The 16,824-nt window shown below is 37.5% G+C and overlaps 1 protein-coding gene across 1 annotated transcript; it reads right to left on the reverse strand.

Annotated features, from left to right (window-relative positions):
• Positions 1-5,082: 5,082 nt before the first annotated feature.
• LOC138803589 (vomeronasal type-2 receptor 116-like) lies at positions 5,083-11,557 on the reverse strand (the record flags this gene model as incomplete). The annotated part of the gene is made up of 5 exons (XM_069987646.1): positions 5,083-5,996; positions 6,903-7,026; positions 7,974-8,201; positions 9,260-10,063; positions 11,269-11,557. Coding segments are annotated over 5 exons (2,359 nt in total), but the record flags the coding sequence as incomplete, so codon positions are not given.
• Between the last annotated feature and the right edge of the window lie 5,267 nt (positions 11,558-16,824).

Below are 16,824 nucleotides of genomic sequence, written 5' to 3' on the forward strand. Positions count from 1 at the left end.
TAATATAATTTTTTCCAAACCTTTCCATTTCCTAACAAATGGGGAAATGTCATTCTTTCTGATGGAGGCATAGAATTCCATTGTGTATATATACCACATTTTCTTGATCCATTCATCTACTGAGGGGCATCTGGGTTGGTTCCATATCTTAGCTATGGTAAATAATGCTGCAATAAACATAGTTGTGCTGGTAGCTTTAGTGTGGTCTTGTTTGTAAACATTTGGGTAAATGCCCAGAAGTGGGATTGCTGGGTAATAGAGGTCTAGGTGTAGTCTTTTGAGGAATCTACATACTGCTTTCCATAGTGGTTGAAGAAGTTTACACTTCCACCAACAGTGCAGTAAGGTTCCCTTTTGGAAACATCCCCTCGAGCATCTGTTGTTACTAGATTTCTTGATTATAGCCATTCTAACTAGTGTGAGGTGGAATCTTGATGTTTTGATTTTGATATTTTATGGTCAGAGAGGTTGAGTATTTCTTTGTGTGTCTATTGGCTATTATTATTTCTTCTTTAGAGAAGTCTCTCTTTAAATGTTTAGCCCACTTATTAATGGGCTGCTTGTCTCTTCGAAGATTTTGGGGTATTTTTTTATTTAATTTTTTGAGTTCCAAATATATTTTAGTTATGAATCCCTGGTCTGTTGTCTGGCTAGCGAAGATCTTCTCCCAGTCTGTGCACTCTCTGTTGATCTTGCTAACTATATCCTTTGCCATGCAGAAGCTCTGTAGTTTCATACAATCCCATTTTCCCAAACTTTCTTTGATGTGTGTGTTTCTGGATCTTTATTAAGAAAATTTCAACCTGTGCTGTGGAGCACTACATTTGTTCCTATTCCTTCTTGTAATGTTTTAAGGGGGTGTGTGTTTACTTTGAGGTCTTTGATCCACTTGGGATTGATGATGTTGCAGTATGATATATAAGGATCTCACTTTAGTTCTCTATAGATGTTTAACTAATTTTGCCAGCACCATGTACTGAGGAGGCTGTATTTTGTCCATCCTATTTTTTGGCTCCCTTATTGAAGACTAGGTGGCTATAGGTCTACAGGTTCATTTCTTTGTCTTTAGTTCTATGAATTGATCCTAAAGTCTGTTCTTGTGCCAGTACCAAGCCATTTCAATTACTATGGCTTTGTAGTAGAGTTTGAAATTTGGTATTGATATTTCTCCAGCACTCTTCTTTCTGTTAAGCATTATTTTGACTATTTGGGATCTTTCATGGTTACATATGAATTTTTGGTTTGCTTCTTCTATTTCATTGAAGAATGAGTTTGGGATATTGATGGGTATTGCATTGAAGTTGTAGACAGCCTTTGGCAGTATTGCCATTTTCATGTTGTGAATCCTCCCAATCCAGGAGCATGGGAAGTTTTTCTACTTCCTGAGTTCTCCTTTACAGTTTTCTGACTTTTATCCAGTTTTATCACCCTTGAGTGTGCATATGTATGAGTGGGCACAGGGGACTCCTTTGTCAAATTGATTTTGAGGTCATCTGATCTGTATTGTTGGCTTTAATTGTTTGAGTTTGGGCAAGTACAACGCTGAGTATGTGAGTAGGTCTCTCTATTAATTTCTGTTATAATCACTCCTGCATTACTCTTTTTGCTTCAGATCGCTTTGTTTTTGTTTTTTTTTAATGCTTTGTATGGTTTTTTGGACTGAATTTCAGTTTTATGAAGAGTGACTTTGTGATTTCTTATAAGGATTGCTTTAAATCTATATATCCTTTTGGGTGATACAGATGTTTTCACAATATTCCTTTTTCCAAACCATGACCAATGGAGATATTTTATTTCTTTGTATGTGCTGTTTTGTTGGATTTCTTGGCAGAGCTCTTGCAATTCCTTAGTTAGTTTATTCCTAGGTATTTCAGATACTTTGTTTTGGCAAGTGGAAGTTGATGATTTTCCTGACTTCTTCCTCAGTCTGGTGCTTGCTATTTTGTAGACTTGGCTGAATGTGTTTAACTTGATTTTGTGATTATTTTTTAAAATAGCACTATGTTCAGTCCATTTCTTGAAAGTGACAGTTTTAAGGCATTGGGTGACATTTGATAGATTTTACTGCTGAATTGAATCGATTAGCACCCATTTTCCAGCATAGAAGCTCAATGTGATCTTCAATGAAGGTTTTAGAGGTCTGAGCCCTTAGCCCCGCAGACTCACACAGCTTTTGCCAGGCAGAAACTTATTAGTTTAAGGCAATCACATTTATCTGGCCTTTCTTTGATTTGTTGTGTTTCTGGACCTTTACTTAAATTTTGACCTGTGCCAAAAAGCCCTATTGTTTCCCTTAGCACTTCTGGTAATATTGTACAAAAATCTGGTCTGACATTGAGGTCTTTGATCCATTTGGAACTGGTTCTAGTACAAGGTGATATATAAGGATCCAACTTCAGTTTTCTGCATGTGTATAGTCAATTCTTCTAGCATCATGTGTTGAAGAGGCTGTCTTGTTGTTTACTCTCTTATCAGAGTTTAGGTGGCCATAGGTCTTTTTGATTGAGCTAGTCAATATATGTTGTTTAATTGGAGATTTAAGTTCATTAATATTGAGAGTTAGGACTGAGTAGTTCCTGCCATGTTATCCATTTTCTTACGTGCTATGCCCTCTCCTTTCTTACTATATTTATCTGGTTCTCTGATATGGTTTCTCTGTCAATATTGTGTTCTTGTTGGTTTTCTATATGCAGAATGTCTGAGTATTTTTTTTTGTAATTCTGGTTTGGTGGAAATCAATTGTTTCCATTTTTCTTGTTGTGAATGGTTTTTATTTGTCACCAACCAGATGCAAGCACGCTAGGTCTGGGCCAAAAGTATGCCAGTCCAGGGCCACACCCCTACTTCTATGGGAAGTAGAAACTAGCTGGGGACAAGTAAGATGCCAGCCTAGGATACAAGTGAAGACAATCTCCAGCACCAGCCCGTGGGAGCCCGTCCCTTCTGAGGCCAACATCTGCCAACCCAGGACTGGTGCAGAGACAATCTCCCATTAAAGCATAGTAGGGACCAGTGCCTTCCTTCCCAGATATCAAACAATATCTGGGTGCTGGAAGGCTGCTCCCGGCCCCTCAAGAAATAGATGCCAATTCATGACCAGGGGCATATTGAGTAACCCCCGGTAGGCATCAGCCTACCCCAGACACATACCAGACCAAGACACTAGTCGGCTATGCCCTACATACTGCAAACATAGTCCAGAATTTCAATCCATTTTTACATTCCTATCATAGCTGTTATTTCATGCATGCACCACTGTGGACACTAACACTAAGATGTTAGTGCCTGATTAGAACTCGGATTCCTTCCATCTCTACTTCTTACAGAGCTGAGATGACAGATTTCTGCCATCCCACGCAAAAATTTTTGCCTCTCCTGGGTTCAGACAAATCTCTTCACATTCTTACCATGATTATAGATGTTCTTGATTGCTTTTGGATTAGGATTATTGTTTTTCTGTTCCTGCAAAAAAAATGCCCAGCAATTTTCAGGGAAATAGCATTAAATCTGTAGGGCACTTCTGGGAACATATCCACATTCATAGTTTTAATCTTGCCAGTTTGTGCACATAAGAATTCTTTTGGTTTTCTGTTTTTCCAATTTCTAACTTCAAAGCTTTAACATTCAGTGTAGAGGTCTTTTACAGAACCTCAATTAAGCTGTGAATCCTATCTTCTTTTTGTAAAGCTGACAGTTCAATTATGAGTTTGTGTGTAGTTTACTTAATGGATTAAAAATTAAGTTTAGTTGGGCATGGGGGCTTAGGCTTGTAATCCTAAATACTCAGGAGGCTGAGATATGAGGATCACGTTCCAAAGCCAGCCAGGGCTAGAAAGTCCATGAGACTCTTTTTTTTTTTTTTTTTTTGGTCGGTCCTGGGGCTTGAACTCTGGGCTTGGGCGCTATCCCTCAGCTCTTCAGCTCAAGGCGAGTGCTTTACTGCTTGACCCACAGGACCACTTCTGGTTTTCTAGTGATTTATTGGAGATAAAAGTCTAACGGACTTTCCTTGCCGGGACTGGCTTTGAACCATGATCCTTAGATCTCAGCCTCCTGAGTAGCTAGGATTACAGATGTGAGCCACCAGAGCCTGGCTTTCTATGAGACTCTTATCTCTAATAAAACACCAGAAAACCACATGTGGCACTGTGGCTCAAATGGTAGACTGCTCCGCTTGAGCTGAAGAGCTGAGCAACAATGCCCAGGCCCATAGTCAAGCCCCACGAACAAAAACAAAAAAATTAAATTTAGGTCAAACAGACCAAAGAGAAGTTATTTTTCCAACTGTAAGGAGACTGACTTTTAAATTTAATTTTTGTATTACTTTAAATTTTCAAGTGTATATGGTAAATATGGATTTCATTATGATAGTTTTATAGGGCATATGAAGTCTGATGCATCTTTATCCATTACTTTTATTTCCTCTAAACCATTAAATTATCCTAATGACCTGCAGTATTTTATTTTCATCCATGCATACAAAATCTCTAATATTCCCTGTTTAAATGATTTGTTTTTACCCTTCTCCTCCACAAATTATACCAACATCAAATATAGTGAAAGCAGGGGTTATACCGTGGGGGAGGGACATACAAAGCAAAAAAGAAATCATCTTATGAATACGTTAGAAACAATCCTATGAAAGAAAAACATTGGAATACTTAATTTGGGGTTCATTTCCCTAACATCAACTTATCTGAGCTTTTCTGCTTGACTCAATCATATACTTGTTATTGCAAGTAAGGGAAACCATGGGACCTATGTTTCTTTGGACCAGGCTTACTTCACTTAATATAATTTTTCAGACAGGAAATTCTTATACTTGATAATTGAGAAAAATGATTGAGAAAGGTAACAGTGAAAATAAATGGAGAAAAGGAATAATAAGATTTACATCTAAATAAATAGAAGGAATCAAAACTATTCAAGAAAATTTACCACCACTTGTGACTACTACTATTAGGAAAATGAACAATAGATTCTTATTTATTGAAGTAAAAATTTCACAAACTAACATTGCAAAATTATTGCAGATTTGATCAGGCAAATTGTATGCTAATCAAAGATATGAGTTTAAGAAAGTTATTTTCTCCTACTATGACTTTTATCCCTGAAACCATGCAGAGTATTTCTATTTGACATTAACAAGATGTTGTAACACTTTGGGGCAAAAATGCAGCCTAGGAGCCCTGCCCCAGAGGCCAAGATCGAGAAGACCTCCACAGCCACCATGACCTTCCCCTTGGCACTGTGATAGACAGGCAGGAAGGTGAGCCACACACTGCAGAACACCAGCATGCTGAAGGTCAGAAACTTGGCTTCATTGAAGGTGTCAGGCAGGTTCCTGGCCAGAAAAGCCAGGGTGAAGCTGGCCAGGGCCAGGGAGCCCAGATATCCCAGGACACAGTAGAAGGCAGTGAGGGAGCCCTTGTTGCACAGGATGATGATGTGACCATGTTCAGAGTGTGCATCTGTATCCACAAAGGGAGGAGAGGTTCCCAGCCAAAGTCCACAGAGGGTCACCTGGATGAGGGTGCAGATGGGGATGATGAAGTTAGGAGCCCCTGAAACCAGCAACAACCTCATCCTTCTCCCTGGGGAAGTGGCCTTGAAGGCCAGGACCACAGTCACCGTTTTGGCCAGCACTGTGGAAACAGCCACAGTGAAGACAACCCCAAATGTGATCTGCTGCAGGATGCAAGTGATGGTGTTGGGACGACCAAGAAAGAGCAAGGAACAGAGGAAACAGAAGATGAGGGAGATGAGCAAGATGTAGCTGAGCGTCCGGTTATTGGCTTTAACAATGGCAGTGTCTTGGTGTTTGACAAACATCCCAAGAACAGCAGCAGTTTGCATAGAGAAGCAGAGAGCCATGCAGGCCAGAGCCATGCCCATGGGATCTCCAAAACCCAGGAAACTTGCCTCTCTCAGGAGGCACTGACTTCTGTGTGTGTTGGCATACTGATGATCTGCACATTTCACACACTGGCCCATATCTGGTGGGAAGTGTAAACTACCATTAGTTTTTGTTGTGAACTTCTTTTACTTCAGAAAATTAGGAAATTGATGCCTTAGATACAATCCTAGCATGTCATTATCAAGTATCATAAACACATTTTTTTTTTCTAAACTGTAACCTCCTGCCATTTCCACATTCTTCTTTATTTGGAATTTTTCTTCAACTTTTTATTTCCTTCAGTGATCAAATGTGTTTGTAATGTGCCATTTGGGGCATTCTTATCTCTCAATGATTTTCTACACTTTGTGCTATCATTTACTAATAGTTACAACTGCCTTGTTTTGAAATCCAGTTGAAAATAATAAATAATACGCTTACAATTTTCAACATATCTTTCTAAAACATTAATTTTCTCCCTGTAGCAAATCCTTGAATTCATGGCATTCTATTTTTCTCGCCACATCATCTGTGGAGTAGAGAAACCACTCTTGGACAGCTTATAGTCATGCTCACTTCTTAAAGTGAATCCACCTTTCTGAATACTTATTCTGTGTCACAAACAGTTCTAGGGAGAGAAATATAGATGTGAAAGATATATGTTTCCTGTGTGAAAAATTGTAATGTTTTAAATGTAAGCACTGTCCTAACAAGAGTTGTGTTTAATTTCATGTTAGGGTTTACACTTGTCTTAACCCTTAGTGATATGAGGAATATCTGTAGCTAAGTTTGCCTGCAATAGAGTAGAAAATATCACTAAAACATGTAATTCAATGCCATGATCTATCACATTTCAAGTAGCAATACTACCACGTGTCAAAATTAAGTTATTAACAGAGAGAAGGAAAAAGGGCTCTGTAATCATAATGCACAAGTTTTGCATTGACTGGTTGATTGAGGAAAACTGAGGAGAGATGAAAAATGTATTTATAAGTCATGGACTTACCGGTGTCATTAGCAATCTCATTCTTTGGGCAAGGGGTACAATCAAAGCAACAGGCAGCCTGTCCATCCTGAGGAGACTTCCTAAATCCAGGCCCACAACTCTCACTGCAGACAGAGCCAGGAGTCTGAGGAAAATCAAGTATGCCAGTAACTCTTCAAACTTACATAGCTAACACTCCAAAAATTCCATTGTTTTAAAGAATCAAATTATTACACATAATGTTTCTATGTAACTAAGTGCAGTCAATTAATTGAATTGTGTTATATATTCCATATCACATATTTCCTAAGGAATTATGTGCTACAATCATGATTTCTAGCCTGTTGAACTATAGAACCATATGGGATCTTGAAAAGGGTGAAACTGATGGTGAGGAAGTAAGTCCTAGTTTACAACCCTACGGAACTTTCTTAAATTCATGTCATTATATGTTGTCTTCCACTCATCTGTGGTATGGGGAAAAGCCAGGATGATCACTTCCATTTTATAGGCCCAATATATTTTCCTTTTATTTTTCTAGAGGCCATGAAGAATGAATCTTGATACAGGTGCCTTCAATGATTCTTTTCAGCAAAGATGCCTAAATAGCAGGTCAACTAACCATTGAATGAAACCTCTACATATGGAAACACAACAAAGCTATCCACCACATAAAGTGATTCCTCAGGTACTTTACAACAATATAAGAAACCTCGTAGAAAACTCCTGTCTATAACTTATGACAATATTCTGAACCAAAAAGTTAGAAGATATTTAATTTTTTTCTTAGTTTTGATTGTGGAGCTTGAGCTCAAGATCTAGGCACTGGCCTTGAACATGTTTTGCTCAAAGTTATCATTCCACTACTTGAGCTACAAAAGCTCCACTTTCTGACTTTTGGTGGTAAATTGGAGATGAGTCTTACAGACTTTCCGGCTTGTCCAGATGTAAACTGTGATATTCATATCTCAGCTCTCTGTGTAGCTAGGATTTTAGGAGAAAGTTGTTGACACTCAGCCAGGTATAAATTGAAAGGATGACTTTTTCTTCAATATATGTTCTTAAAAATCATTATTATTAGAGCCAACCTACCTCTGTAGTTCCTATGGCCCACTCTAACATATCTTCAGATAAAGACAGTTGTTTACCATGGAGAGCATATGGAGAAAACTTTCCTATTTTCACCTCCAGTTGAAGACCTTCTGGAAAATTCCAAATGTTCAGAATGTCATACTCTGGCTCCAATTTGCTTTTCTCATCTAAAATCACTTGCTCTCCAACAGGATTGGAAAACTGGATGTTCCTCAGAACATGGAGTAGCTGAAGAGATAAATCATGTTATGATGAAGTATATCCCAGAAATAACGTAGAAAATTTGAATTAAGAAAAGCTCCAGGTGAGGTGGAAGAGGGAAGGGATAGTAGGAGCAAAAAAAGGAGAAAGTAAAAATGTTCACAAGAAATGTACTAATTACCTTACTGATGAAAGTGTAACCTCTCTGCACAAGAAAAGAATTTTTTAAAAAAGAAAAGTTCCTGATCACCTTTAATCTTTTATTCTGAATTTAAGAACAGCACTAACAACTACAAAAAAAAAACTATGGATGAATAAAAATAATCTTTCTGAACTCAGGTCATTCCAAAAAAAGTACAATCTTTTTTTCAAGAGAAACCAATATGACATGGTCATAAATGAGAAAATTCTCAGTTGTCTAGTTACAGTTTAACACAAGCACTTTTTTAATGAATGTGTATAGTTTGAGCTTGCTAAATTTTTATTTCTAAAATTGAATGAAACTAGATGAAAAAATATGGAAAATTCCGTTCAGCAGGTCATCTTTTGCTATTTCTAAGGAAATGTATAGGGGAAAACTGAATTTACAATTTTCTAAACATTAGCTATGGAATGTTGAGGATGTTTGTAACTTATCAAACTCATAAGCTGGCTGCCAGAGGCTCATGGATTTAATTCAAGCTACTCAGGAGACAGATTTGAGCTTCAAATCCAGACTGGGCTTAAAAGTCCATGAAAGTTGTCACCAATAAACTCTGAAAAAGATAGAAGTATTGGTGTGCCTCAAGTGGTAGAACACTATCCTTGAGCACAAAGAGACCCAGAGACAGCACTCAACCCTAAACTCAAGTCCAGAGGCAGCAATAAAAAATCAATTTACAAAATTATGGAATATACTTTATTTTTTATACAGTGTTATCTTATGAGCATATGATCCCAGGTTTAGAGTACCTCATAGACATTTAAATGTAAACAAATTCCTGGGTTTGTCAAAAGCATCTGAAATATTTAATTTCATAGAATAAGACATATTTCAGGAAGTGCCTTTGCTAATGGTACATGCCATCCAATATAGATGAAATTACCTGTGCGTGGAAAGGCACTATCCCTTTTCTAATTCCCATCGTTTGAACTTCTATATGATGAAGAAGCATTTCATGGAGAGCCTGGGCCACAGCATATGCAGAGTTGTATATATTGTAACTGTGTCCAGACATAGTCATGTCAAAAATATGCCCAGGCAACCAATCCAAAGAGGCGTTATGAAGACAATCGTCCCATGTTACACAGTCAGACACAGCAGCTGAGCAATTAAAAGAGAGAAACCACATCCTAGCAAGAAAAATATCTTCTGGGTATTTGGAAGGGTTAACTGCCTTGACAAAATCTGTGAATCCAGAAACATCTGCATGATGGTGTGAAAAAATAAGAGGAACATGTGGTGAACCTAACAAGAAATATCTTCTTTTCAGGGTAAATTCCCACTGTGAGTTCATGATACAAACTTTGCCTTTTGTTAAAAGTTGCTCAATACCTATTATTAAAATTATTAGTGAATCATTATCACCAAGTATGATGAGGACATTTGCTGATTTATTTGCCTCATTATAACCTGCCATGGCTTTGAATATATGTGATATTAATTGGCTTGAGATCACTAGCTCATAGGCTACACAAACTCTGTTCTTGGTCATCTCTTCTTTCAATTCAGCAAGAACCCACAAATCATTCTCATTTTGTAAATTCAACAGTCCCACCCAGTTCCAGCTGAAGTGAAGCAGTAAGGAGACGATGGCTGTGGCTACTGATGTGTCCTTTGGGGCCATCTGATACAGAGCTGGAAACTTGTGATGGTCACTCAGGACATGAACAAATGACCCAAAGGTAAGCTGAAGGGAAAGAAAATTGTATGCTTTATGAATTAGAGGCTTGCCATTCATCAAAATTTGAGTCTTGATATATGTGAGAAGGCAGTTGAAGCATGTGGAATATAGGTTTAATTTTTCTTTAGAAAAATAATTTGCCCTAGAGGAGTTGTACAGCATATAAATTTATAAAATGTCTCTTTATCTTTGTCACTAATTTTTATCAACTCTTCCCATCTATATCAACCCCACCCACTTCCTGATTTTTCTGATTCCATATATGTACATTGAATATTAAGTTGTTTTCCACACCCATCCATTCCTTATTCCTCTCATGTTTTTCCTCATCCTCATCCACCCATCTCAGACAAGATATGCTTCAGCTTTCTTGTTTTTCTTTTTTCTACTGTAAGTAGATAGAAGAGTCACAGGCTGGAGTTCCACCATCATATGTATACCATGCTTTAGTCAGATTGATCAGGTATACATATAAGAGGCTATGTGTGTGTTTCATATTTATTTCATTTTACATATTCATATTTTAGCTCTAGCTCTCACATCCATGAGAACACATTTCCAATTTCCCAATCTGAGCCTGACTTATTCATTTAATATAATATCTTGTGTGTGTGTGTGTGAGAGAGAGAGAGAGAGAGAGAGAGAGAGAGAGAGAGAGAGAGAGAGAGAGAGAGAGAGAGAGAGAGAGAGAGAGAGAGAGAGAGAGAGAGAGAGAGAGAGAAACATTGCACATACATGCAAGTAGAGGGATAAAACTCATGGCCTCATGCACTTTGGTGGATTTTTCTCTCATGATGAGTCTACCACTTTGAGCCATTAATTCACTTTCTGCTAGTTGCTGGTTAACTGCAGCTACAAGTTTCCTGAATAGTCTAAATTACAGGAGTAGCCCAGCAGTACCCTGCTCAACATATCTTCACATTGAAAAGTCATTTTCCGTTTCCTAATTCTTTTAAAGAATATTATTGATCAGGCTTGCAACAGTAAATCATCTACTTGTCTGCTCTAACTCTTCCGTATCCTTTTTGAAACAATGAAAATATCTATATCCATATATCTATATCTATATCTAAAGATCCTACCATCATTGAGTACTTATTCTTTGATACCACAAAAATTTGATAGGTTCACAAATCCAGTCTCTTCCTATCATTCTTTCCTAGCACATGAAATATTAGACATTTTAATATCCTTTTACCCTCTATTCTCACCTGTGGAAATCTGTAGAGTCCCAGCAATGTTCCAATCTGGTCAGATGTTATTCCTAATGGTCCTGTAAGTACTGCTATAGACCTGCTGTCTCTCATACAGGAGTAGTTTGGAATGTTGTACTTCCCAAAGAGCCAAATGAAGGGATTCTTATACATAGTCCAAGCTCTAATTTGAACATCATAGACTTCAAATCCCAGAGTCAAGTTAAGTAAAAGATGAGGGTTTTTGTTGATCTCCTCAATAGCAAAAGCCAAGGCCAACACAAACTGATAGTTCTTGAAGATGAACCTGCATAATGAGCATAGAAATTGAGGAGTATTTAAAAATTTATGACTTTGGTGCAGTAAATCCTTGTTTCTTTACCAATCAATATGTTAAAACATTACACTTAATTGGGTTGTATTTTCTTGTGCTTTTATATAGGATTAGGTAATGATATGAAGGGAATATGTCAAGAATGAGATTCAGATACTTATTTAATCCAAGAGAGAGCTTGCTTTTTCCCTACTTTTACATGCACCAGAACAGAGAGCTGTTGGCTGTTGGATTAGGTTTTAATGAGACAGGAAATATTCTGTTGCCACTATCTTAGGGCAAGTAGCTACACCTGTGCTAAAAATAAATCTTGTGTTTTGAATCACCCAGAGTTTGTTATGTGTTTAGATGGAAGGTCAACCTAACTAATGAATGTTCAATTTAAGAGCAACTTTCAGAAGTAAAGTCTTATTTATGGAAGATTCTATTGTAAGCTGTGCTCACAGATCATCATATTGAAAAGCTCTTACTGGTATAACAACCAGAACAAGAGCGCAAATGCTAGGTGGTGGAATTGTATTTTTTATGCACCAAAATAAAAGGGATGCATCCAATTCCAAGAAATTCATTATGGAGAGAGGAACCCATGACATGAGGGTTGAGGAGAGAATTGTAAGCAAGCTTTACATTCAAATCCAGCTCCAGCAACTCCATCTCTTCCCATTATATTTAGGTTGAGAAACTAAAAAGGATCCAGTAGAGCAATATAAAGAGGATCAAAGTACTGTTCTTTCTTTCTCTGTGTCCTTTCTGTGAATACCAGTGTGTGTGTGTGTGTGTGTGTGTGTGTGTGTGTGTGTGTGTGTGTGCATGTGGGCATATTCTAAAGAAATTAATGTAATGAAATCAACTGGGATTGTTTAAACACAAACAATGAAGTCACATTGGAAATACTAATGAAAGGATTAACCTGCTCAATATATACTGTTGATATATGTGAAATGATCAGAATGAAAACCTATCATGTTTGTGAAGTCTTCTAAATGAAGAAAATAGTGAGCTTGAGGAAAATATAATTGAACAAACTTTTTTTTTCTTTCATGCATGTGTTTCTAACGCATTTATAAGATTATTTTTTTGTTGCTTTGTATGTCCCTCCCCCACAGTATAACCCCTGCTTTCACTATATATGATGTCAGTATAACTTGTGGAGGAGATGGGGAAAAACAAGTCGTTTAAGGATACAGGTGGACCTGTTTCAACAATGAGAAGTACAAGTTGTCATGTCGAAAACGAGCTTTACAATGTCGGTGCGGGGGGGTAGGGGGGTGGGGGAGAGGGGGAGGATTGGGGGGAAGGGAGAGGCTGGGAAGGGATGTGAAGGATAAACAAAGGAGGAGGCTGCAATGCTTGGTAAGAAATGTATGCATTATCCTGCCCATGTAATTGTAACCCTTCTGTACAATATGCTCACAAATAAAATAAAATTAAATTTAAAAAAAGTACATTTGGAGGAATACACATAAGTAAGAATGAAGAAGAATGAAGTTGTGTGAAAAAGGATTTGTTAAAAGTTGACGACAGTAATTTTAAAAAAGCAAAAGTAGAGAAAGGTACAAAGCAATAGGCCTAAAGATGAAAGATAATCAAATTTTTGACTATGACATCTACACCAATCTGTCTTATGATCAAGCTCTCACAAGTGAAATGCATATAAAGATTCTTTAGACTAGACTAGAAATTGGACCCAATACATAGCTGTACCTCTGTTTCCCTAACTGCTGCCATCTAATATTTGATAACGTGCCAAAAACAGAGCTTGTAAGATAGATAACCTTTACCCAAATAGTGGTGGCAAAATTGGGTATTTACATGCAGAAATCTGAAGCTGGACACCCGTAGAACACCTTGCACCGGAATCATCTTTAGAATCAAAGACCTCAATGTAAGGTAAGATACTGTGCAAATATTACAGGAAGGGGTAGGGGAAATGCTAAGCTATCTATGAATGGGGCTAAACTTTGTATACAATGATCCAGAATGACAACAAATCAAAGAAATACTGTATAAATGGGATTGTATCAAAGTGAAGAGTTTTTGCATAGCAAGGGACATGGCTAACAAGATAAAGAGCCCACAAAATGGGAAAAATTTCATTCACATTAAAAAAGGCCTCATACCTGAATTATATAGAGAGTTTAAAAAATTACCCCCACTCCAAAGAAATGAATTTCAAGTAAAGGAAATAGAAGACATTTTTATTTGACATGGTTTCTGACTCTCATTCTCTTTACCTTTTCTCTTGTTTGATTTTGGGAACGTATGGGAGGGCTCATAAAGATGGAACAAAGATGAACAAGTACAACAGTGATACTCACTAGACACTATGTGGAAAATGAACTGCCCATTTGTGAGTGAGCACAGGATGGAAAACCTGGGAGAGAGGGATGGAAAGAGAGAAATACCTCAAAAAGAATCATCCTCATTACCAATCACAAACTCATGTAAGCATAACCTTCTTGTGTATCAAAATTACCTTGCTCATATAACTGTAATGCCTCTGTACAGTATCTCTACAATAAAAATATATATTAAAAATAAAACCAGTGTATATAATAAAATAAATGAACAGACCAATCACAAACAATGAGATTGAATTGTCATTAAAAACCCTCCCTTGCTAGGCACTGGTGGCTCACGCCTGTAATCCTAGCTACACAGGAGGCTGAGATCTGAGAATCACGGTTCAAAGCCAGCCCAGGCAGAAAAGTCCGTGAAACTCTTCTCTCCAATAAATCGCCAGAAAAACAGAAGTGGTGCTGTAGCTCAAGTGCTAGAGCACTATCCTTGAGCTGAATAGCTGAAGGACAGCAATGAGTTCCAGAGTAGACCCATGACCGACAAAAACAAAAAACAAAAACCTCCCTTCCTGAAAAAGCCCAGGACTTGATGTCTTACAGCCTAATTCCATAAGCAGAATTATTAATTATTCTCAAACTCTTCAATGAAATAGAAAGTGAGAGAACATTATTCATTCTACAAAGCAAGCATTCTACTTATCCTGAAACCAGATAAGGACACAGTGAGAAAAGAGAACTTCAGATCTATCTCCTTGATGAACATTGATGTACAGTTCTCAACAAAATACTTGTAAGTAGAATCCAAACACTAATGAGAAAATTCATATGTTATGAACAAACTGGATTTTTTGCAAGGATGTAAATCTGGTTTAACATATGTAAGTCAGTTAATATATTACAACACATCAACAGAAGCAAGTGCAAGAACCACACGATCATCTTGATCAATGCATTAAAAAGCCTTTGGTAAGATCCAACACTTCTTTGTGATTAAAAACTCTGGAGAAGTTAGGAATACTTGGAACAAGTATGATTCTATATATGATAAATCTACACCCAGTATTATGCTAATTGGTGAACAAGTAAAGCGATTTTCCCTAAAAGTAGGAACAAGACAAGGAATTTCATTCTCTCCATTCCTCTTCAACATAGTATTGGAATTCCCAGCAATAGCAGTAAGCAAGAGAAAAACATTTAGAGGAACCAAATAGGGAAGCAAGAAGTAAAACCATCCCTTTTTGAAGATGACATTATACTTATAGCCAGGTGTCACTGGCTCATGCCTTTAAGCCTAGCTACTCGGGAGGCTGAGATCAGCCCAGGCCAGAAAGTCCGTGAGACTCTTTTTTTTTCAGGATTGCAAATTATTTTATTTTTTATTGTGAAAATACTATACAGAGAGGTTACAATTACATGGACAAGATAATGAGTACATTTCTTATCAAGCATTTTAGCCTCCTCCTTTGTTTCCCCTTCCCATCCCTTCCCATCCTCCCCCCCACCAAAGTTGTAAAGTTCGTTTTCGACATAACAACTTGTACATTTCATTGTTGCAATGGGTCCACCTGTATCCCTATTTAGACTATTTGTTTTTCTCCTTCCCCTCCACAAATTATACCGACATCAAATACAGTGAAAAGAGGGGTTATCACCAATAAGCCGCCAGAAAACTGGAAGTGGTGCTGTGGCTCAAGAGGTAAACTGCTTGCCTCAAGCTGAAGGGCTGAAGGACAGCATCCAGGCCTAGAGTTCAAGCCGGATGACAGACCAAATAAATAAATAAATAAATAAAAGGTACAGATGCAAATCAGTACCCAAAAAAATGTTCAACGATTTTTGCAATCAGGTCACCCAATAGTTACCCATCAACCCAGATAGAAATTGTAGTTTTGGTGATGGTATATAAAAATGAAAGATTGGAGATTCCTCAAGAAATTAAAATGATCTCTACTGGTAGCTTATGCCTGTAATGCTAACTTAACAGGAGATGAGAGCTAAGGATCCTGAGGCAAAGCCTTCTAGCCAAAAAGCTAGAAATGGATATGAAGCTCAAGTGGTGGACTGTCATCTTTCAGAGAAAAAGCCAACCAAGAATGCAAAGCAAGCCAATTACCAGTGGCTCAATTGTAGCTACCTCAGAAAGGTGAAAATGAGCAGAAGAAATGAGAGATATTGGAGAGAAGAAAAGATGTGTGACAAGATATAAAATGTGTTCATAAAAGGGTGTTTGAATATAATCAAAATATACAACCTGCTGTATGGAACTATAATATGAACCAGGAACTTGGCACAAGATTTTGGGCATTTACCCGAATGATCACAAACAAGACCATACTAAAGCTACCAGCACAAGTATTTTTATTGCAGCATTATTTACCATAGCTAAGATATGGAACCAACCCAGATGCCCCTCAGTAGATGAATGGATCAAGAAAATGTGGTATATATACACACAATGGAATTCTATGCCTCCATCAGAAAGAATGACACTGCCCCATTTGTTAGGAAATGGAAAGACTTGGAAAAACTATATTAAGTGAAGTAAGCCAGGCCCAAAGAAACATAGGTCCCATGGTTTCCTTTATTTGCAATAACTAGTATATGTCTGAGAAAGCAGAAATGGTCAGATAAGTTGATGTTAGGTGAAATGAACTCCAAGATAAGAACTCAAATTGTTTTTCTTTCTTGCTATTGTTTCTAACATATTTATAAGATGATTTATAAGATGATTTTTTTGTTGCTTTGTATGTTCCTCCCCCACGGTATAACCCCTGTTTTCACTGTATTTGATGTTGCTATAATGTGTGGAGGGGAAGGGAAAAAACAAATTTTAAATAGCAATACAGGCTGACCCAGTGTAAAATGAGATATACAAGACTTTATGTTGAAAAACGAACTTTACGACTTTGGCACTGGGGAGGGGGGGTTGCAGGAGGTGGG

This window comes from Dipodomys merriami, unplaced genomic scaffold (genome assembly GCF_024711535.1).
Source record: "Dipodomys merriami isolate MVZ:Mamm:240054 unplaced genomic scaffold, mDipMer1.0.p SCAF_3415, whole genome shotgun sequence".
Lineage (NCBI taxonomy): Eukaryota > Metazoa > Chordata > Mammalia > Rodentia > Heteromyidae > Dipodomys > Dipodomys merriami.